Below are 22,747 nucleotides of genomic sequence, written 5' to 3' on the forward strand. Positions count from 1 at the left end.
ATTCATTTTTCTTTGAGATTTTCATCCTCACTTACTGAAATAAAGTTAACAAAGTCAATCAATGGCAAAGCAATTTGGAATCTAAGTTTTTCTTAGTTGGAAGCCAATTTCTTCCTCATAGTCTTGAAAATGACCATTTTAAGAAAAACAATAAGACATTGGAACCAATAAATGAGCAGAGAATAGAAAATCATGAAATCATAGAATTTATTTCAGCTGGAAGGAACTTAGGACTCCTGTATTGCAACACTGTATTTTACAATTGTGGAAACTGAGACCAGAAGAAGTAAATACCATGAAAGGAATCCCATCCAAAGCAAGCCTCTGATTCTATTTGTGTGTCTGTGAGCATCAACTCACTTAAGCTCTCTGGGTCTCAGTTTTCATCTCGGTGAAATAAGGATATTACTTAGGGATATTGTGAAGAATAAATGAATTCATGTAAGGTGTTTGGCCAACCATAAAGCACAATAGAAATTATAATTATTATTGTTGTTATTGTTATATATCCAAAAGTTACACAGCTAGTTAGGATCAGAACTAGGCAGAGATCAGAGATTTTCTGATTCCTAGTTCAGTGATCTTCCAGCTAGAGCAGTCTGCTTTTTTCTGCTGCCTGAAAAGAAACACTACTGGTAGGTGCATTTTAGGACTCCTTCAGATTTAAGGCTTAATTAGAGGAGAATCTTTGTCTTAAGTTTCCTCTATCCAAGCCCAAGTCAGGAAAAGTGTAAAGACAGAAGCAAAGATGGTGAGAGCTGAGAGAAATGAGGTGGGGAATTTGGTGGGTTCTGTGTTTGTTTGTCCTTCATTCTCTAAGAGGATCATGATATTTCAGGGTGGGGATGCCATGACATGCAAGTGAATTGGATTTAAGTGAAGGAGGGCTGACAAGGTCACCTCCTTCACTTTGTCCTCCAGAGTCACCTGGGTCCAGTGGCCAGATATAGAGATCAAGATGGCTCTGAATAAAATAGGAGATCTTGCCCTTTTTTAAGCTTAGGTCTTCAACAGGTTTCAGTTTGATTGAGGCTGAACTCATCCAGTGATTAAGACCAGGTAGCAATTGAAGCAAAGAATCTCCTCTTTCACTTAGTTCAAAAAAAATCTAAATGAATGAATGAATAAATGAATCTGGGAAGGGGCGTGGGAAGACCCACATGATTTCTGGCCAAAGCAAAAATAACTGTGGTTTATACTCAATCTGGGTAATTAGGACCCAAACAATGACCAAATGGGGCTTGATTTAGGACCTGTATGTGGCCAATTAGAAGCAGACTGGTTTTGGTTTAAGGCCTGGTCCTTAAGAAAGCAATCTAGATTATAAGTCCCAAGATATCTTGGGAGGGTTCAAAACAGAAGAGATTGATTAGATCTCCTTTCCTTCACTACAACCAATGGCAAGGAGCTTTCCAAGGTCTTTAATTTAAATCTTTTTATGCTTTGGCGAAAACAAAGGTTCTTCTGATGGCATAATAGTTGTTTCAGGGAGCAGGAGAGATGGGAAGTATTTGTGGCAAATAAACCATTATGTTAAAAAAAGAAATGTTCATTTAAAAAAAAAAATGGTCCTTTCTAACAGAAATAAACCTTTGTGTAACACTTTGTATTTGCAAAGTCCCATAGGCACTTCATTAATTAATCATCATTTTGATTTTAAAGACAAACACATTTAATAGCCCTAGTCCCAGCTAGTTTAGGAGCCAGAGTTCAACCTGACAAGCCCAGATTCCTTCCTGCCTTCCCCTTAGTCTGATGACTCATCCATTATTTCAGAAGCAATGCTACTTCTAAGACATCCTTTCCATAGTTAACATTCTGTTGTTTATTATATACCTTCCTATTTTCATCATGCTCTTTGGTTGTTCTGAAAATGCCTGTGAACAACAATAACAATTGTTCCAAAATTTAAAAATAATTTAGGATGAAAAGCAGCAGGATAGGAGGCAAGAGAGAAAAAAAGAACTGACAGTAGAAGGGAAGAAAGGTTTGCTATGTGGGAAGCAAAGGGAGGAGAGAAAAAAATGACTGAACAGAAAAGCTAAGGTCTGAGGGTAAATGAGACAGACACTTTAAGTCTTTTTTCTATCCCCAATGAACCCTCCATTTCAGGATGTTTTTTCCCCTTTCTGAAAGCTTTTTTGGCAATTTTTACAGACTGAATAGAAAATGTCAGAAGTACAGGAGGTGAAGTACTTTGCCACTCCCCCTTCTACCCCAGGTCACTTAATTATTCAGCAGTCAAGATCCTGCTATTAACAAATTCTATTTCTTAAGGCATCTAGATAGTCCAGAACATGCCAGGTGGCAACAATCCACTGGCCTCTCTTACTGCAGCTCTAAGAAGTCCTATGAACATCACTGAAAGAAAATATTCTTCAAATCCTGTCCCACAGCCACAAGGCATCAGATTTAAGTTGGGTGGGGAACCGGAAACATCACTACTAGATGGGACAAGGAATAGGAAAAGTCTCAGCTAACAGACTCAGTGTTGTTTTCCAGTCCAAGCAACAAACTGTTTTATTCAAACTTACCACAAACTTCTTTCTTTATTAGGACAAGCCTGTGTTTTAAAATGTTTTCCATTTAACTCGCTTGCTTTCTTCTCAGTGCATAGACCTGCCAATGCCACTACAAATTTAATGTAAACTAGCTATAGTTGTTGTTTTTACTTCAAAATTATGGAGAACAATTCTCCTAATACCAACTAATGAGTATCAGCATATCCTTTTTCATTAAAAAAATGCTGATGACCACTAGTCTGGAAAAAGGGATGGGTATTGCTACAACTTGGCACATCATTTCTTATCAGACTGAACAAAACTGGCAAGTCACTGACATCTGCCTAATTAATCAAGCACAAATCAAGGAGGATGGGTTATTAGTAATATTAAAAGAGGTAAATATTATTTTAAATTTATCATTAAGATTTTAATAATTGCTTTTACAAATATAAAGAACATGACGTGCTCATTTCAAACTACACATTCATACTCCAAAACTTCCACAAGGGTGGAGTGTTTCTGTCTCTCCCTGTCTTTCTGTTTCTATCTCTTTCTCCCCTCCATAGATATGTAACTAGCTCACTCACACAGGAACATACAGAGGACACATGTGCATGCAAACACACACACAAACACACACACACACAAGTTCAGTGTTGAAAAAGACAGGCTGCTAAAGAGTGAGATGCACTTGAGAGTTTGGTATGAAAATGCAACTTTCAAACCTTGCCCATTTTGTATTCACTGTTGCCCACACTAACTTATTGCTTATGTAAGAAGTGAATTGTCTCTTCCTAAAATGTTCAGAACAAGTGGTGGTGCTTCCCAATTATCAAAGCTACAGCACATTTTGTTCAGCATTCCAATATCCATAGTCTACCCCCTGCTAAAGGTAAAGGGAACGATACCATACTATTTTTAATCTGACATTTTAACTTGCTCTTTGTAAAATCCTATAAACTCACAGCACCTAACTTACCAAAAAGAGATCAACTGACTTTCTCTTAGCTCAGATGGCAAAGGATACAAAAGACCCAGTTCTTACGGTATCCTACTTCAAAATTGTGTGTTTCAAAGTGATGGAACAGACCAGTAGAAATTAATGTTAATACCACACCATCATGAAGCTGAAATACATAGAGTTCACCTTACCCCTTTGAGACATTGCACATTAAGTTTTTCGTATTTTTTACTATTAACTATTTTCTGCACCTGGCTTTGCAAACAATTCGTTCCAGAGGACATTAGGCAGCTGAGGAACTTCATCTTCCACATAAAAAAGAACAAACTCCTTTGTCTCTCAGTGGCTAAATACAATAGGAGCATATATCAGTATTACAAAAGGCAATCTATAATGAAGTCTAAATTAACATGTCTCATTCTCTGTATACAGTCAGGCTAAAAAGGGGTGTTTTAGTAAATGGTGACTATGACTGAAGGATGTTGATTGTTTATTTGAATACCTAAGATGTAACTAAAAAAGCGGATTCAGAAATGGCCATGGAGGAAAAGAGGTGGGGAGAGGAAAGAAGGAACAAAATTAAAAGGAACAGAGATTACATCAGTTTGCAGAAAAGCAGCCATGTTCAAAGAATACTGTACATGATTAACTTATATATTAGTTTTAATCTTAACAAAAATCTTCACAAACAATATCACTGACTTTTATGACATCAAAAGCCATAAAAGCGAGATTTCAGTGTGTTTGGAGGGCTGGGAGGGGAATAATTTTAATATTTTCTTTTTTATTCTGTTTTTTAAATTTATTATTTCATTTAAAAGCTATTTAGCAGCAGTTCATGTGAAAAGCCAAAAAGGAAGTTAAGTAAACAGTAATAATTAAATTTCAGGTGCAGGTCATATTTGTGCAGTGTACCAAACAAAAGCCTAAACCTGAATACATGTCAATTTTTCTGCCTTTAACAAATAGGACAATCTATAGCTTAAACATGATTAAATTGCAAGGAGCACAACAAACAGTTGTCACACTGCATTACCAGATTTTTCAATGCTTTCTGTTCCATCAACAGGACGCCTACCAACTGCAAAAATAACCACTGCCAAGGCTCCATGAGGCAATTACATAAAATGCTGAAAAATTAGTGAATTGAAATTATCAAAGTATAAAACCTGCTTACCCCTAAGGAAAGGGAGGTTTCATTTGTGTGGATTTTGTCCACACTGTGGTAAGCATGTTGCAAGGTATACACTGAACTCTGTTTTAATGAATTAATTTAACGAAGCCCAAGATTACATTCTATTTAAATTCCTTTTTATCTCCTCTTTATGTATTACTGAGCATAAATAGGCTTCTTTTTCTGAAATTTCAAATACAAGAATGTTTCTGTTGTTTTCATGATACAAAATTGCTAAGCTCCAAAATTATTTTAAATCAGTATCCCTTTAGATAAAACCTCCCTCCCCAGAAAGAATAATTGAAGGTGGGGGTACTACAACATCCTGAGTTTCCTTATTCACAATTAAGGTATATCCATGAGATATACTTAAAAGTAATGAATTTTTCCCTCAAAATTTCCTCTCTTCCCACAAAAAGGCACATCTTTTCATCTAAATAGTAATTCTACAAAGTTTTTAGAACAAAATCAAAATTTTTAAAAATGAAGTTAAATCATACAAACATGCCTACATTTTCTACATCTGTTCCATAACCACTAGAACCAAAGCTTTTGTTTACTTACATGCCGTATACAATGGAAAAGTTCAAAGAAATCTGCTCCCAAAGAACAAAGTGATTACATCTGCGGAGTCTGCTGGGAAATGAGTAACACACACTTTCTCTCTTGCTCTCATCCCTGTGCAATGAAATAATCCCAAACTGTCTGTTCTCCCAAGTTACAATCATAAGGACCTCCTAGCGCCACCAATCTTGTCTTCACAAAGCAAATGCAATGATTCCAGAATAGATTCACCCCCATTCTTCTGAATTTTTAAGTTGGGCTCTGATGCCCATCTACAGAAACACACCAACTTATAGAACATAAAGGTACATGCAGAAATCACAAAATGCTGTGTCTTCAGGGTTGCCTGAAAAAACTAGTAGAAAGCTAAACACAAGAACTATTTTGGTTCCTATACATTTCTTAATTGTTTAATACATTTTATTCCCAGAATGAATAAGGAAAGTCTTCCACTTACTCCACCTCCTCCCCCTACCTCAAAAAGAATGATTACTTATTCTTTTTCAAACTCCAAACTATTACAATATTATATGTAAATTGTTAACAATTTTTCTTTAATCCCACACATGTTGGAGACGCTGACAGGGTCATACAAAAAGCAGTGACATTAATAGGTACCCTTGAGGAGAAAAAAAGCAATCAATTATGAATCATTGGCAGAAAATGTGGGGCTGTCAAAAGCCCCGTTACAGCTGTGCTTCATCAAATCAAACTGCATTTAATTTCCAAGTGAAATTACTCCTGTTTCTGATGTCTAGGGTACTTATTTATTAAAACTACAAAACAGGCCACGTTTAACTAGACTCTAATCAGATAAGAAATTTTTCACCCTAGAGAAGAAAAGTAAAAGCATGAAGAAAAACCTTGGAAATAAAAGTATCTTTTCCTTTCTGAACTGGAAGCTCCAGGCTTTGCACATCTATTTAGTGCTTTAAGCTTTACAAAGTGCTTTCCTAAAAACAACCACCACCATCAGTGAAATAAGTGGTACAACTATCTTTATTCTATTTTGTAGGTAAGGAAACTATTATGAGAGACCATAAGTATCTGTTTCAAAGTTACCCTGCCACCAAGAACTGAGCTTTAACCCAAGTCTTCTGACTCCAAGATTGGATGTTTCTCTTTAAGGACATATTTGGGCATATATGAAAACACTGTCCAATTCATTTTTTAAAAAATAGTTCATTGTTTTTATGTTTTTGATTAATGTGACTTAAAAATTAAGTAGAATAGAAAAATCATAAACATTTCTTTCCGTACGTCCTTCAAAATAGGAATTTTCTCCTCCATCCATTATAAATCCTGCTCACTAGTAACATTTTTAGGATTCAAGATTTCTCTCATCACTTTCCTCAGGGTCCTTTGATATTATTTCTGTGAATCCATTTCATAATTTGCATAACAGTAAAAATGGAAACATTTTAAAAGAAATTCTAAGGAAGCATCATTTATATCAATGAGCAAGTTTGTTCCTCAAAGATTTAAGTGCTGCATATGTAGAAGAGGTCATAAGGATTCAAATAATTTACCAGCATGTTCTTAACAAGAAATTACCACTTTAGCAATTTTGCCAATGAAAAGCTCAGATAGCCTCAAAGTTAAAAAAAGAATCATTATTTTTATTCTTTCCTAAATATCTAGCCACCTAGGGCTTAATAACCTTTTCCTAAAATGTTATGATTGGCATGGTACTATTAAATAGTCCATTTCAAAATTACTTCAAAATCTTAAACTTTTGCATATTTATTATACTGAGTCTTATAATAAAATAAGATTTGAAGAAAAAATTGTATTCCCCTTATACAAACTTAAAAGTATGACTTGACCAAGTTATAAAAGAAAGAAAATCACTAAGACAAACAAACACAAAAATACACAACAGTTACTGTCAATATTTAACTCAACTTCATATTTGTAATTATCTATTTTTTAAAACCAATTCATAAAAACCCAACAGAGTTGTCTTTTATAAAAGTCTAAGATTCTGTGTTAAAAGTTCTAGGAACTTTCTTCTGAAAAATGGTTAAAATCAGTTTCAATACTGAGTGTACTGTAGATAGGTTATTCATAAGTTTACAAACATAATAGTAGCAACTGAAAATACTAGTAGGCTACTGTTTAATAAAAGAATTAGATTCCTGTGAAAGGTGAATAGAACTGAAATCAATGCCAGAATATCAGGAATCAGGGCATTTAGATATTCATCTTTTGGCTTGAGATTGGCCTATATTTAATGGGGGAAAGAGGGAGGAAGCAAAGGAGATAAATGGGAAGGGGAAGTGGAACCTTAACTTTTGATTCTGCCATGCTAAAGTTGTGTTAGATGCCACCAATTCTAGCAGACATATATCTTCAAACTTTCCCCAATAGTCTGAAATCATAGTAACTGGTTCCTAAGTAGAGATGATGGTATCTATATTTTCATTTATCTATGAAAGAATAAAATCCATCCATATATAAGTTTTTTAGTGAACACCTTTCAACCACCAGATCTTTCTGGATAACAAGCTTCTAAGTTCATGCTAATCTTAGTACAGGCCAACCCATTTTTGGTAGAAGTGAAGGAACAGAGGTGAAAGACAATGAACAGATGAGGTTAATGAGACGCCTAGTTGTACCTCAATTTAAAAAATGCCATTTCATTCATTAAGTAAAATCAATAAAACAAATAATCTGTAGACAAGAGGCTCTCATTTTTGTCTTTATTCAGGTAAAAGCTAAAAATTAAATTTAGTCCAAGTCTTTCCTGTCAATATAAAACATTTTGGTATCTTACCCTGAATGTATGTTCGGTTTTTTCTCTGTGGGAAACCTGATCCAAAGTACCATCGGTTTGGCTTCTTTTCAAACCAGCCATAACATCAGGAACATTACTGAAGTCTGGATTTAAAAACAACAAATACAAATACTTAGCATGGCTATTTTCAGGTAAAAGTATAAATCAAATATAAAAAGGCTACATAAGGGAAAAGGGAGAAGAAGGCCCAAACAATAATATGGAGATGCAAGTTGTTATTAACAGTAAAGTAAGAAAATACATCAATCTGCTCTTCTCCAATCCACATCTAAGCTTCTTCCTATAACATCCAGTACCTTCTTTCTATTATCTTATATTTCTTAGGCAGCTTCATTTGTGTTACCATTTAGCCTCTTTATTCTTTCCTTTGGAGTTTATGATATAATTTTAGACACCCTGACTGAGCCTTAAATCAAGCTATAGGCAATGTCATACTTACCTCATTTCATTGACTGAAGACAAATATCCACAAAGCTGGAAGCAAACTGGTACCACATGGTAGTTTCTCCCGACAAAACAGAATCTGCCCATTTGCAAGTGGAATTTTATTTTTTCCAAAATTACCAAAGGCTAAGACAATTTGATTTTCAATTAAAAGTAAAAAATGCATTAACATCCCTTTCTAAGTTCCATTGTGGAAATTAACACACAAGATTAAGTTTAAATGGAGCTGTTTCCAGTCCATAACTATGCACATAACCCCATTCTTATCACCTCCTTCCATTAGCTTTTAAATTTGCAACTCCCTAAACTAGTGGAAATAAAGTTCTCTTTCAGAAAAAACAGAAAAGTTTTCCTTCTAACTTTTTCCACCAACAACAAATTGGCCCCTCAAAGGAAAGATGCCAAATTATTTCTGCTGAAACCAAGGATCATAAATCACACACCTATGTAGCTGAACAAATAGGCTGGACTTATTTGGTATAAGACCAACCAAGTATGATGGAGGCATGGAAGCAAGAGACAAAGTTAGAGGCCAAAGCTCCATGAAGTTTGTAGAACTCAGGAACAGGAAAACAGACACATGACATTTTTTTCCTGGGTAATTTAATCATGAAATATTAATGTTATGCATCAACTTAACTATACATTCAAGTACTAAAAGGGATGTAGTCTTCAATTAGTACCTCTACTTGTGCTTTCTTCATACCTCATTCCCCACCTTTCAGCATTCAGAAACACATCATCAAGTAGTGAATAGAGCACTGGTCTTAAAGTTAGAAAAATCAGGTTCAAATCCCTATTCTGGTACATATAAACTGTGTGACTATGGACAACTCATTTCATTTTCAATGAAGTTGCTCTAGGAAACTCTCTAAGACTCCAAGTGTCATAGAAGGTATAGGTTTGCACTATCAGAGGAACATCCTTAGCAGTTCTCTGCACATGGCCAGTATGCAGTATGCAATGACTGCAAAAACCTTCAAATTTTCCATAGGAGTATGACTAGGTATGGACTAAAGCGATGCAGTGCATCCAGTTTTTGTCCCAAGGAGATGTGCCTTCTCTTTGTGCTAAGAAAACAACATGAAATTTTCAGGGTATAAAAAGGAGAGCATGAGGGTAAAAGGGGATCTAGACAACAGTGAAACATCCTCCATATTGTAATCTGTGATTTAAAAGACTCTCAAGGAAATTCTCAAGCAAGCTCTAAAAGAACTAACCTGAATACAACCTTAGAAGTTAACTGTGTTTTGCATAATTCTATAAAGCTAGTGTTCCCAGAAGCATTAGAGCCACCTTGAATTACTTGGATATTAAAAGGATGAAAGGAAGAGATACAGTCGGGTAGGATCTAGGACATCAAGCAACTTTCTAAAATACAGGTTCCATTGTTTTACATGTACTTTTTCTGGAATGAGGGAAGGCTGGTTAAAAAAAATAATTAAGCAGAGGCTGGTAAAATTGCAATTCTTATTTACAAAGTTTTTAAAACAAGCACCAAATTGATATCTTGTCCTGGATGCCACCAAGTCTATGTATAGCTCCACTTTTACATTCTGCCCACGTCATGAGCAGCAGCTGGCTCAAGTGAGTCAACATTCCCCAGTTTCCCATCCAGGAAATTAGTTTCAGATCTTATGAACCCATTCTCTTACTGGTGTAAATGCTACAAAATTTAGAAGGAAATAACTTTGTATCAACAATGACAAGTATTTTCTTCATTACAACTATGCACTCAGTAGAAGAAAAATGTTCAGAAATGCTAATTTCATCAAGATTTCCACACACTTTTGGCATCTGTTCTTTGATCATTATTATCAATAAATACATTAAGTAACTGATTGATAGCATCATAGATTGAGAACTAGATATTTCCTTTTAAATCATCTAGTTTTAAAATATTCATCTTACAATTGAGGAATTAAGGCTTAGAGATAAAGTTATTCCTTTCACTTCAGTACATACCTTAATATTTTGTTGTTGTGGGTATTCCCACTACTAATTTAAATAAAATTCTTCTAATTTAACAGATGGGCTTTTGTCATCTTTATCATCATCATCATCATCATCATCCTCCTGCAAACAACCTGATGATGAGTCTCTCTAAACTTGTGCAATTGGTCTTTCATAACTGGCAGGCAGAAAGTTTGTAATGGTAAAAGATATAGACATATTTTTTAAAAAGATTTTCTGGTGAATAGAGAACCAGTTGAAGGGTAGAGGACAGAGAGCTAATCTCAAAGACAGAATAACCTAAATTTGTGTATCACCTCTGATATATCCTAGCTTTGTGAACTTGGATAAATCTTCACCTCCATGCTCTAGGTAACTCTAAGACTATAATCTGCAGCTAAGACTATAATGTGCCAAACGGAATTGGAATAAGGGGTTTTCTTGCTTGGAAATCCCCAATGTCAATGAAACCACAGGTCATCTCGATCTCTCTCCTAAGTAATTAGAATGAGAACAGATTTTTATTCTTGATTCCTGCTTCCTCCATAAAACCCTTCCTGATTACTTCAATTCATAGAAAGCTCATTTTTCTCCACTTCCTATGTCATTTATTTTCTACATCACCAACTACTGTACTTAATTCATATGCTACATTATTATTTAACTAGTTTCATGTCTGCTAAGAAACTTGTCAAATCATTTATGTGTTTGATACTCCTTTTCTTTCTTCCACAGGGCAGACAATGGTATACCACATTATCCCTATCCTTTCTTCTTTTTATGTTACAGATTAGAATTTTATATATCTAACATAAACCTATTAAACAAAATTAAGAATTCAAGGGAGATGACTGACCTATTAATATCTAGTGGATAGAACTTACCTCTCTATACATATATATTTTCTCACTGATCAAGGTAAAGCAGATCCTCTAGATGTGACTTGGCAGAGAAAATGTGGAAGGCGTAATGCTGCCTGCCTGTAGCCATTTTAGCAGAACAGTGAAAGCAATACCACTGTCCAGATTAGAATCTAAGGCCCATCACATATATTCCCTTCATCTTTCACTCAGAGCCACCAAAAGGCAGTAATCTTCTACTTAGAGCTTATGCAATTGTCCTTAGCATTCACTCACAGTGAACAATCATTTTGACTGACAACTTGGGGAAAATGGGGCTGAAACTAACAACCTTTAGGTGGAAGAAACATAGAAAGAAAGTAGTAATTCAGTTTCTTCTCTGAAAATCAGCATGTCACCATTTATCACATCAATGCACCACTGCCAGCCAAGTAGCTAGCAACTTTAAATCCCTTACAATTAAAGGGTAAAAATCCATGTTAAAGTTACACCAATGATACACACTTAAATATAGCAACATCAGGAAATGCAAAAGTGCCTCACCCACACTGTGCATAATCTGAATTCATACAAATTACATCACTGCCAAATTAAATCTTACATATTTAATATAAAAGTGTAGGCTTCTCATCCAAGCATGAAAAAAAGTCTTGCCACATCAAGGTATCTAGTTCAGATTTGCTTAGGAGTGTTCTTTGGAAAGAGGTCATAGGAGAAGCTGTGAGATGACAGACAGATAGGAACATGGGACTGGATATCGTCAGTCCGTCATCATCTGCAACTCTAGATTCTTTTTTCTGTCCTCACTTGCCATCATTCCCTTGGCAGTGAGCCATCTTTAAACATGAAGCTAAAAGGACTGGGAATGTAATATAGTTGCTGTGGAGACTTAACTATTCCTGGTCATTTCATAACCTCCAAACCTCCTTAACTGCTTCCTACTCAAGGACTCAGATGGGAAACAAAAAGAAGATGAAAATAGCTAGAGATAGTTGGGTGAAGAGAACATTCAATTTGGAATCTTATCACCCTGAGTTTGAACCTGAGCTCTTATCAACTACCAATTACACAACTTTAGGCAAGTCATTTTATGTCTTTGAGTCAAGTTTTTCTCATCAATCAAATAGGGACCATCTGATCATTCAATTCATAACTGATCTCACGGAGTTGTCATGACTAAGTCAAAAAAAAGTAATATACTTTGTATATATGGAGCACTCTAAAAATAAGCTATTCTTATTATCATTATCGTTTCATGGATACCTACCACAGATGAATGAGAAGGGATTCTAGTCACAGTAGGTGACATTTATGACATCTAAGATCCTTTCAAGTACTAAAACTATGAAATTATGAAATCTGGATGTAAGACTTAGGGGAGGAAGAAGATTATGTATAGCAATCCCAACTAAGTACCAATACCAAAACTCTAGATTGGAATCTGATGACTAGCAAACAAGGGCCCAAAACACAAACCAAAGAAATGCTTCTGAGAAAGATCACATGAATATACAGCAACAGAAGTTATAAAAGCAGTTGGATTGCAACCCAAAATGCAGAAAAGGAAGTGACAAAAACTTAGGAGGATTATTCATCCAACTTATTAGTACTATGACTGTAAAAGCTTCAGATGAGGTATATTCACAATTTTTGATACAAATCAATTAATTTGAGAAAAAATCATTCTAAGCTTTCTTATGGGTGTGTGGAGTTTTATTTGGGTAGGGATGGAGAAAAGAAAATTGTAGTTATCTGTTAATAGACAATTTTTATATCTAAAAAGTAAATAGGTAATTGAACTTAAATATAAATTATTACATCAAGAGAACAATTAGGAACTATAACTACACAAAAAAATTAAGCATTTGGATTGTCAAATTATAGTCATTATATTTGAGAAAAATTTTTATTAAAGGATCAAAAAACTTTTAATCATTAAATCACTAGTCCATCTTACCACCACCACCATCACCACAGGTAATAAATATAAAGAAATAATTCATGGAAGTACATATTTTTAATATAGCAATCAAAAAAGTTGTGTAAATAATAAATGTTTTAATTATGTTTACAAAAGCCTAATTCATTATGGAATTACAATTGTGAATCTGACATACCATAATTTTTTTTGTAACAGTATTTTCACAGCACAAGAAAATATCAAAGTAATTTTTAAAAAGCCTAGTATTTGTAGTCCTTGAAGGTTTGCAAAGCATTTTATATAGTTTAGTTTATTTGATTTTCAGAATAATCCTGTAAAACTATTATCCTCTTTTTATGGAGGCAAAAACCTCCATTAAAGGTTAAGTGACTTGCAGAGTCACAGAGCTAATAAATATCTGAGACAGATCCTGAATCCAGATCTTCCTAACTCCAAATCCAGTACTCTAGCCTCTATTATTTAATGAAAGCATTAATAACATAATCTTATAGATGAAAACTTGGAAAGAGGTCTTAGGAGAAGCTGTGAGATGACAGACAGATAGGAACATGGGACTGGATATCGTCAGTCCGTCATCATCTGCAACAAAGAATATAAAAGGAAGATAGTTTCCTAATATATGCAATCCAAATATTTAAACATATAAGATTCTGGATAGGCAAAATTTAAATTTGTCATTGCAATTGTAAATTCCTTGTTCTGCCCACACCAAAAATTACCAATTAATTCGCCAAATTCATAATGCATCACAATGTGTACAGCATACTGAGTTAGTTTGTACAGAAAAGCTTTAAATTATGTATTTCCTAAAGTTCATGTTTAAAATCTACATATATAATATTCTTCATTTAATTACATTTTCTCCAAACTTCAATTCATGCTTTTATCACAAAATCCTCAATGCTTTTATATACTTCTCTTAAGTCACATAAGATGTTCTGTGTCATACTAGTAATTATTATTACTCATCACCATTAAATGAAACAGAATATTAATATACCCATAAACTCCAGAGAAATCTCTAACACTGATGTTATTTGAGTAAATTATGTCAGAGAGTTTGCAGAGGAGCAATTAGATAAGTAATTAGATAAAATTTTGGTGACCAAGGATTGTTTTTTTCCAAATCCGCAATGATCTTTTACTAACATCATATTATAATGATAACAAATACATATGTAATAATAATTAAGAAATCAACATTTTAATGCTTTAAGAATCAGTGGACTGTTACAAAACAGTTAATGTATTTTCTGTAGCATATTAAAAAATGCTGATTTGGCTATTTCAGAAGTAGTCCCAGAATCATCAAGGATATATGTGATTAGGAAAGGAGAGAAACCTTTCCTAATCACAAAACAAATGTAACAAATCACATAACAAATAGATTGACAGCTTAAATGCATTGATTGATATCCATGAAGTTGATGAATTTGTAAATTTAGGTGACCTTAAATTTTTTTATTTACATGAGAAGAAAATCAAAGGCAATGACCTGAACATATTATTGTTAGATGGAGAGAAGCATAAGAGTATAAGAAAAGTATGATTTCACATTGTTCCCAAATTTACTTACCTTCTAAAGTTACCATTCAGTGCTCTTCCAATACCCCCTCCTTTCCCTGATAAAAGAGGTTTCCAACTATTCTTGATCTTACCCCTGCAACATTTTGCCTCTCTTTTTCTCTTTCCCTTCACACTACCTCATATCTAGTTCAGATCATGACTTTTTGCCTAGACTATTGAAACAACTTCCTAGTTTGTCTTCCTACTTGACGTTTCCTGTTTCTTCTCTTAGCTGCCAAAATGATACTCCTAAAACATAGATTGGACTATGACATCCCCCTACACAAAAATTAGCAGTGACTCTTTATTGCCTTGAAGACAAAATATAAACCCCTCAGTTTAGCATTTAAAGTTTTCAACAATCTAGTGCTCACTACTCTTCAGTTTCATTTCATGTTCCCTTTCACATACTTGCTTTATGCACATTTATTAATTACTTTTTTGACCTACTTGTTATTTAGAGGATTGGATCTGTCTGTGGGGGAAGGACTGAAAAGGGAACTATAAGGAAGGAAGTTTTGATGGTGGAAGTTCCACTGATAAATGTTCCTGTGGGTGAAGGGAGATATGCTGTGAAAAGAGATAAGGACCTTTGTACTGGATGTTTTTTGCAGGGATTTGGTGACTGAAAAGACTATTTTTTTTATTTTAATGTCATTGCTTTCAGCTTCTCATCTAGATTATTCTTCATTTCCGTGGATTTGCAGTCCCAATTATTCTCTTTTTTGCTTCTTTGGTGATACTTGCCAGTGTAGACTCAAGGTTTCCCTATTCTGCAAATTATTTTTGCTATTCATTTAGGTCACAAATTCTGATCTCATTTCTCTTTTGAACAGCATGTTGTTGGTTTCATGTTCTTATCACATTCCACAAAGGAATGTCTTATCAAGTGTTGAATTGTTTTCTGTTTTTAATGACTGAATGTTTTTACTAGATCTGGAGGCCATATTTCCTTCTGCTATTAATGTTGGCTTATCTATTTATACTAAAGGTTGTTTGAGTTCTCTTTCTCTTGAGATCTTGGATAATTCCAGCTTCTCTCCCCGCCTTATTTTCTCTGCTTACTCATTTTCTGACTCCTTCCTCTCCAACTATAATTTCCCTATAAGAGCTGGATCTCAAAGCCTCTCAAACCTCTTCATATGTTAGGAAATTCACCATTCACTAGCCTTGATCTCTGCTCCAGGGACTTGGGCTAGATAGAACTTTGGAACCCCTTCCTCTGGGATAATGGAGTGCTATATATGACCTGTTCTTTTTGTCTCTCAGTTCTCTATCCTGGCAGTATAGCACTAGAGTGCTGCCCCACAGATGCTATATTGCAGCTTGGCAGTATTTCTGTCATTTGGATTGGGGGAGCATAATTAGGTATGGGGTAGAACTCTATCTACTTCAAGTCAAAACAAGTATTCTTTAGGTTTGTACTTCCAATCTTGTACAGAAATCTCTTGCAGCAGAATGCTGTAACAGTGCTGGATATCAAGACCTCAGCAATTATATGAAGTTTAGAGTTCAGAAAAGGGAATAGGAACAGAACATGGAGTTGCAAGTCTGGTATTTGGGTTGGCTAGTATAGTCTTGTGCCTATAGTATAATGGGCAGAATGAGAAATAATGCTGTGCAAGCTCTTTAGGCATTAGTTCATGAGGTGCATTTTTAAAACCTTTTTTGCGATTTCTAGTATCCTAAACTATGAAGAAAGCTGAATTTTTTTCAGCTTTAGCACATACTTTATATTTTAGAGGTCCTGAGGATTAGAGAAAATGTCTAATTCTCCATCTTGTTGGTAATATGATTTAGAAGTTCATATACTCTCAATTGTAATCAATTAATCCCACTAATCATTATCCACGTATGACATATCTTTCCTTCTCTGTATCTTTGAAAAAGTGGTTGCCCAAGTCTAGAATTTCTATATTTTAGAATCCCTAGTTTCCTTCAAAGTTCAGCTCATGATTCACATACAACGTGAAGCTAAATGTCTTCCTTCAAAATATCCCTGTCTGTCCTTTTGCTAATTCTTTTTCTCTTTTGAAATTACTTTGTAAGAATGAACAACTGAATTGGTATTAGCAGGTCCAGATCTGATCTCCCTGCTACTTGAGTGGATGTAACTTCCTTTGATAAGGTGCTTAGGTCTTTAAAACTGGCAATTCTGAGTTAATTGCCCTTATTCAGCCATTCTTTTCCACCACTCTTTTCTCCAAACTGTTCAGAGCAAACTTGCCATGAGCTCCCTCTGATTTATCCCAACCCCATCTCCAAGAAATGGTCCTGAAGACATTTTGTCCTCAGTTTCAGGTACTGGAAGTGATCCTCAAAGGAACAGGAGTTCGAGCTATGGAGACCTTGGAATCAAGATTTCAGGCAGGATGGTGGAGCCAGCCTATCTGGCAAAGAGGACTTGAGCATGAGGAGTGTTTTTGGACTTGGAACTGCGAGTGTACTTTATAGGAACCAAGCTAAATTATAAACCTAATCTCTTTCCCTTCCCCAGAAATAGGTAATACAAAGGAGGAGAAAGATTATGGTAGAAGAATAAATTCTCACATTTGTGAGTTTAACTCTTTTTATGTAAAATCTAATCTGACAGTTAGTGGCTGATGGAACTAGGGTACAAGGGATCTTCTACAATTGAAGGAACATCATCAGTAGGAGTCTGAAGCTGTTGGCAGGAAGCCTAGATATCCCAAATCCCCTAAAGAATAACAGAAAACTCTGGAAGAGTGGTGAAATTGAATACATCTGAGCCACAGTGGTCTATGTTTCTCTTTACATATATCTTTACTTATATGTACATGTAAAATATAAATTCTATTACCTATTGATTACCACAATGTAAATGCAAAATGCTGTAAAGTTATAATGATGGAGCTTGGTGTCAACAAAAGAGATATGAAAAGATCCCTCCTACCTATCTCTTAACGCCCCACTCTCTGCCATTTGCAGAAGTAGGATACTACATATGGAATACTACGTGTCAGACTTTTTCCTATGTTGGCTAGTTTTGCTAAAGCATTTTCTCCCTTTTATACTTTATTATAAAAAATGGCTTTCTGGATTGGGGGAAGGAGGGAAATTAATATCATAGGAAATGAAGGTGGCATAAAAATAAAAAATACATTTTTTTCTAGAATAATATAAATTCCCCTATTTTTGTCTTTGTAATACAGTATCTACCACAATCCCTTAAAAATGATTGTGGAATTGTTTTTATTTGGAGTAAATTTCAGTTGTATGTAAATCAGATTGTAAAATAGACATCTTATCACTATTGATCTATGGGAAATTACCGAAAAACAAATTCTGATAGTAAAGAAGTTATAAAATAGCAGACAAAAATCATGTATATTGAGCATTCATACTATTTTACATGTCTTTACAATAAGAAAAATGGAGAATTAAAAGATCCATGAACATAGAAGATCTTTTCAGGGATATCTGAAATGGACACAAACTTTTATTTCAAAGTTTAAAAGGCAGACTGTGATTTTGGGTTCACCTCTCTGCCTAAAACAACAAATTGAAGGAAAAGAGCTGTCTAGAAGAACAACAGATGGCAGAGCAAAATTAGATGTACCCAGTAGCTTACTCTCCAGGCAGATTCATAGAGGTAATTAGTTTGGTCCCTAAGAAAGAAGGGGAGGAGCCTTTCATCAGAGGACATAATAGTTGCAATCAATTTTTAAAATATATTATTATTATTATTATATTTTTGTTTTTATACCAGATGCCATTCCTTATTTAACCCTCTATCTTCCAGAACTATTCTTTGTAATAAAGCTGTTGAGTTTTTGTCTTTTAAAGGCGTAGAAGAAAAGTTTAGTAAAACTAACCAATATATTTTTTAAAAATCTGATATTTTATATACTCCATACGTATAGTTCACAACCTGTGCAAAGAATGGAGGGAGCTATCTTCTTCCATCTTATCTCTTATCTATTTATTAGAATGATTTCAATAGTTTTGGTTTTCATCATTTTGTTTTTCTATTTACATTACTAGAGTCATTGGGTATATTGCTTTCATGGTTATGTTTACTCCACTTTGTCATCAGATCATATATGTCTTCTACATACTAGTCATCATTTTAACAACATAGTAATATTTCATATATTCATATATTACATATATAATCTTTGATTAGCCACTCCCCAATTCATGGGCATTTATCTATGAAGTGCCATTAAACACAATATAATGGTAGCAAAACAGGCCTTAAGATGAGAAGCAAGAATTCTGTAACAGATTTTTTATTTTTGTTCAGGTACATGTTGGACTAGCTGGCCTCTGTAGTCTTTGTCAACCCTGAGACGCTGTGACTCTGAGAGTTTAAGGTAGAAGAAAGCTGTCAATAGGGAAATGCTTAAGAAAAAAAAGTAAGTATCTAAAATATAGTGATCTTTCTAAAAGCAGGGTGAGTCGACATGTAGTTCCTATTCCTGGCTTTGCTGCTGACTAAGTGACCTTCTCTGAGTGACTTGTCACTTAATGGTTCTGTACCTCAGTTTACCCTGCTGTGAAACTAAAATGATAATAACACATCTCTGCTTTAACAGGGTGATGTAAGGATTAATTAATGTTTTTAAAGTACCCTGTGATCTTTAAGTTGCAGACAACCTACCATTATTAAGAAGTCTTAATCCACACCTGCTACACAGTAGGAAATTTCTCAGCTTATTGAGAGATACAATATGGGTTTTTTCCCATTTTAAAAAAGTTTTCTTTTATTAACTTCATCTTTAGATCCAAAGTAAACTGAAAACACATCTATCATGTTACTTTTTTCCATGTTAGAAATAATAGAAAGTTCACATATTATTTCTAGAAGATAGTTACTATTGACCTTTCCCTCTCCCCATATACCTTACATTTATATAGGACTTACTATGTGCCACCTGCTTTATAATTATTCTTATTTGATCCTCATAGCACTTAGAGGTGTGAAGTCCTATTATCACTTCCATTTTTCAGATGAGGAAACTGAGGCAGACAGAGGTTAAGTGACATAGCTAGGGTCACACAACTATTAAGTTTCTAGGCTGAATTTGAACTTAGAAATTCCTGACTCTAAGCCTAGTGTTCTATCCACTGCACCACCCTTCTGCATGAAAAAATACAAAGCATTTTAAAGCACCTACTATACAACATGTATTGTGGGGGCGAGGGGGTAGAGGTACGGTACAAAAAAGAAAGTGAAAGAAATAGTTTCTGTACTCGAGCTTATATACTATCACAATTTTCATTCTGTTACTAGGTCTTCCTGCTTCTACCTCTGCAATATTTTACATTTTCCTCCTCCTTTATTTTCCTACTGTCATTATCCCATGAAGCCTTCATTTATAATCAGCTATCATAATTGTCTCTCAACAGGTCACCAGGTTGCAGTCTTTCTCCTCCAGTATACATACTCTTCTATGGCTTCAATGCTAATCTCTATGCATAGATTTGTTCCTATTTGCCAGGCATTTAAGGTCCACTACAAATTGGTACTGCTCTCTGAGTCTCATCACATACTTTTCTCTTCTGTGAAATCTATGCTTCAGAGCCTAATTCTGACTCCATGTCTTTACCTATCCTGCATCCTACAGCTGAAGCACCCTACCTTCTCCCCCTTGACCTAATGATTTCCTACCCATCTTTTAAAACTTATCTCTAATTTTATGTTCTGCAGGAAGTCCTTTTTTGATTCCTTTAGTTGATAATGATTTAGTGTCCTTGTTCCACACAGCATTTATCTTCATAACTGTCTAATATACTTACCATAATCCACTACATGAAGTATATGTATGTTATTTTCTCAATGTGGATAATCCCTTTACTATTGTAAACCCAAGTAGAAGGTTTTAATGAGATACTGAGGCTGAAAAATCCATTGCCCTCAAGTCAACTTGGTTATAAGTTTGTCAAAACATAAGTTAATCTATTCCTCAGACAACCAATAAAATACATCACTAGGCTTATATTCAAAACCCTTTCTGTTTGGTAGGACTTTCTAGAGCCTGAGTTCAGCTGGCAAAATCACCCACACCATGATAAGGTATCATGGAAGATCTTTAGTGAAAAATATATTACACAATTGTATTATTCTGCATTAGGGCTATTCCAATTTGTAAGCTCCACTAAGAACAGGAAAAAAAAAGCGATTTTGTACAAAGAATTTCTGCTTCTATGTAGGTATGAACCTCTCAGGAGTCTTCCAATGTGACATCTATTTTTATAACTCTAACTCCCTCTTAAAGGACTAGCTGTGAGAAGTCAAAAGTCAAAGGGAAACAGACAAGACGAAAGGAAGCTCTAACAAGACAATTTATAAACTGGTGCTGACTTTATATAGGTGGGGGCAAAAAGAGTATGTTATTCAAGAATACTATGACTTCCATTACACAAAAGTGTTTTAATCTATGACATTATAAAACTTTATCATCTTTACCACTGTACTAAGAAATAACAAGAACATTTTCTTTACTTATGTTTCTTTGATTCTCTACTTTCCAAAGGTATTAGGTTCAAAAGAATTCAACAATGCAGTATCTTAATTTTTCATGTTACTCATTTTAATTTATAAAACGTGATCATAATTTATCACTTCATCTTTCTGGCCCTCTGTCTTTAGTGAAATGAGGAAGTTGAACTTAATGGTATCTATGGTCCTTTACTATTCCAAATATTCTAGGATTTCTTATAAGATATACTAGTTATAGATTTTAAAAGTCAAAGTCTTTCTTCCTCAGACAATGGGCTTCCTAGCCAGTACTAAAGAGCTGGTTAGCTTCCAGAGTGAGCCACTACAGATGGATGACAAAATTTCATTTTAGGAAATATTTGATGTTACAATTCAGAATTAAGATTAAATGTTGGCATCTCCTTTGTCACTTAAAAAAAAAAAAGAGAGAGAAAACAGTTCAATTCTGAGCACGCAACTACCTTACTCAATAAACTTCAGTGATTCCCTATTATGCGAGCGGAGCATATCTCACAGGGCACCCTGCAAGCTCTCTGCATCGCCCGGGTATAGCATCTGCCACAGGTGCCTCATGGGCTCGTACAGGTAGAACATGTCCAGGTGTTGATTGAAAAGCTCCCCAAGAAAGGATGAACCAGTCCTCCAAGTAGCGTGCAGGTAGATGTGTTTGCTTCTCGCGCAGTATCTCTAAGATAAAATGTCAAACTATTCTGTTTGGTATTTAAAGCCCCTTGCACCTACCCCCAATCCATGCTTGCAACCTTATTGAACACTACATTTCCCTCTGGGCATAGTGACCCAAATGACCTGAAGTTGAGGAATGGTTGAATATGTTATGGTATATGAGTGTTATAGAATACTATTGTTCTTTAAGAAATGATAAAAAAAAAAAAAAAGTTGATTTCAGAAAAAAAAGCCTGGAAAGACTTACATAAATTGATGCTAAGTGAAGTGGGCAGAACCAAGAGAACATTGTTTACAGTAGCAACAAGATTATGTGATGATCAACTGTGATGGACTTGGCTCTTTTTAACAATGAGGTGATTCAAGGTAATTCCAATAGACTTGTGATAGAAAGTGCCATCCACACCCAGAGAAAGAACTATGGAGACTGAATGTGTATCGAAGAATAGCATTTTCAACTTTTTTGTACTAGTTGTTTTGTTAGCTTGCTTTTTTTTTCCTTTCTTGTGTTTTTCTCTTTTTGATCTAATTTTTCTTGCACAGCATGATGAATAGGGAAATATGTTTAGAAGAACTGCACATGTTCAATCAAGGGATTGCTAGCTGTCTTGGGGAGGGGCAGTAAGGAAGAGAGGGAGAAAAATTAGGAACATAAGGTTTTGCAAAGGTGAATGTTGAAAACTATTTTTGCATATATTTGGAAAATTAAATATTATTTTAAAAAATAAAATAAAGTGCAAGTCCTTTAAAAAAAAAAAAAGAAAAAGCATCAATCAATAAACAAAGACGTGATAAAACTCTTAAGAATACTAAAGTAGATCAAGACAAATTA

General features: G+C 34.7%; 1 protein-coding gene across 3 annotated transcripts in view; it reads right to left on the bottom strand.

Annotated features, from left to right (window-relative positions):
• Positions 1-22,747, bottom strand: part of TIAM2 (TIAM Rac1 associated GEF 2) — a 278,343-nt gene that overhangs the window by 58,521 nt on the left and 197,075 nt on the right. Inside the window, exons 1-2 of one of the 3 annotated variants that reach the window (XM_012549423.3) lie at positions 14,776-15,171; positions 7,980-8,083 (exon numbers count right to left, since the gene is read on the bottom strand). In XM_012549423.3, coding sequence (XP_012404877.1) covers positions 7,980-8,083; positions 14,776-14,791 — 120 coding nt within the window. In that variant the 5' untranslated portion in view covers positions 14,792-15,171. Of the gene's footprint in view, positions 1-5,203; positions 5,531-7,979; positions 8,084-14,775; positions 15,172-22,747 lie in introns of those variants that run through there. The other 2 variants (XM_031937584.1, XM_031937585.1) reach the window with 2 other exon arrangements.

The sequence above is a fragment of the Sarcophilus harrisii genome, chromosome 4, assembly GCF_902635505.1.
Source record: "Sarcophilus harrisii chromosome 4, mSarHar1.11, whole genome shotgun sequence".
Taxonomy (NCBI): domain Eukaryota; kingdom Metazoa; phylum Chordata; class Mammalia; order Dasyuromorphia; family Dasyuridae; genus Sarcophilus; species Sarcophilus harrisii.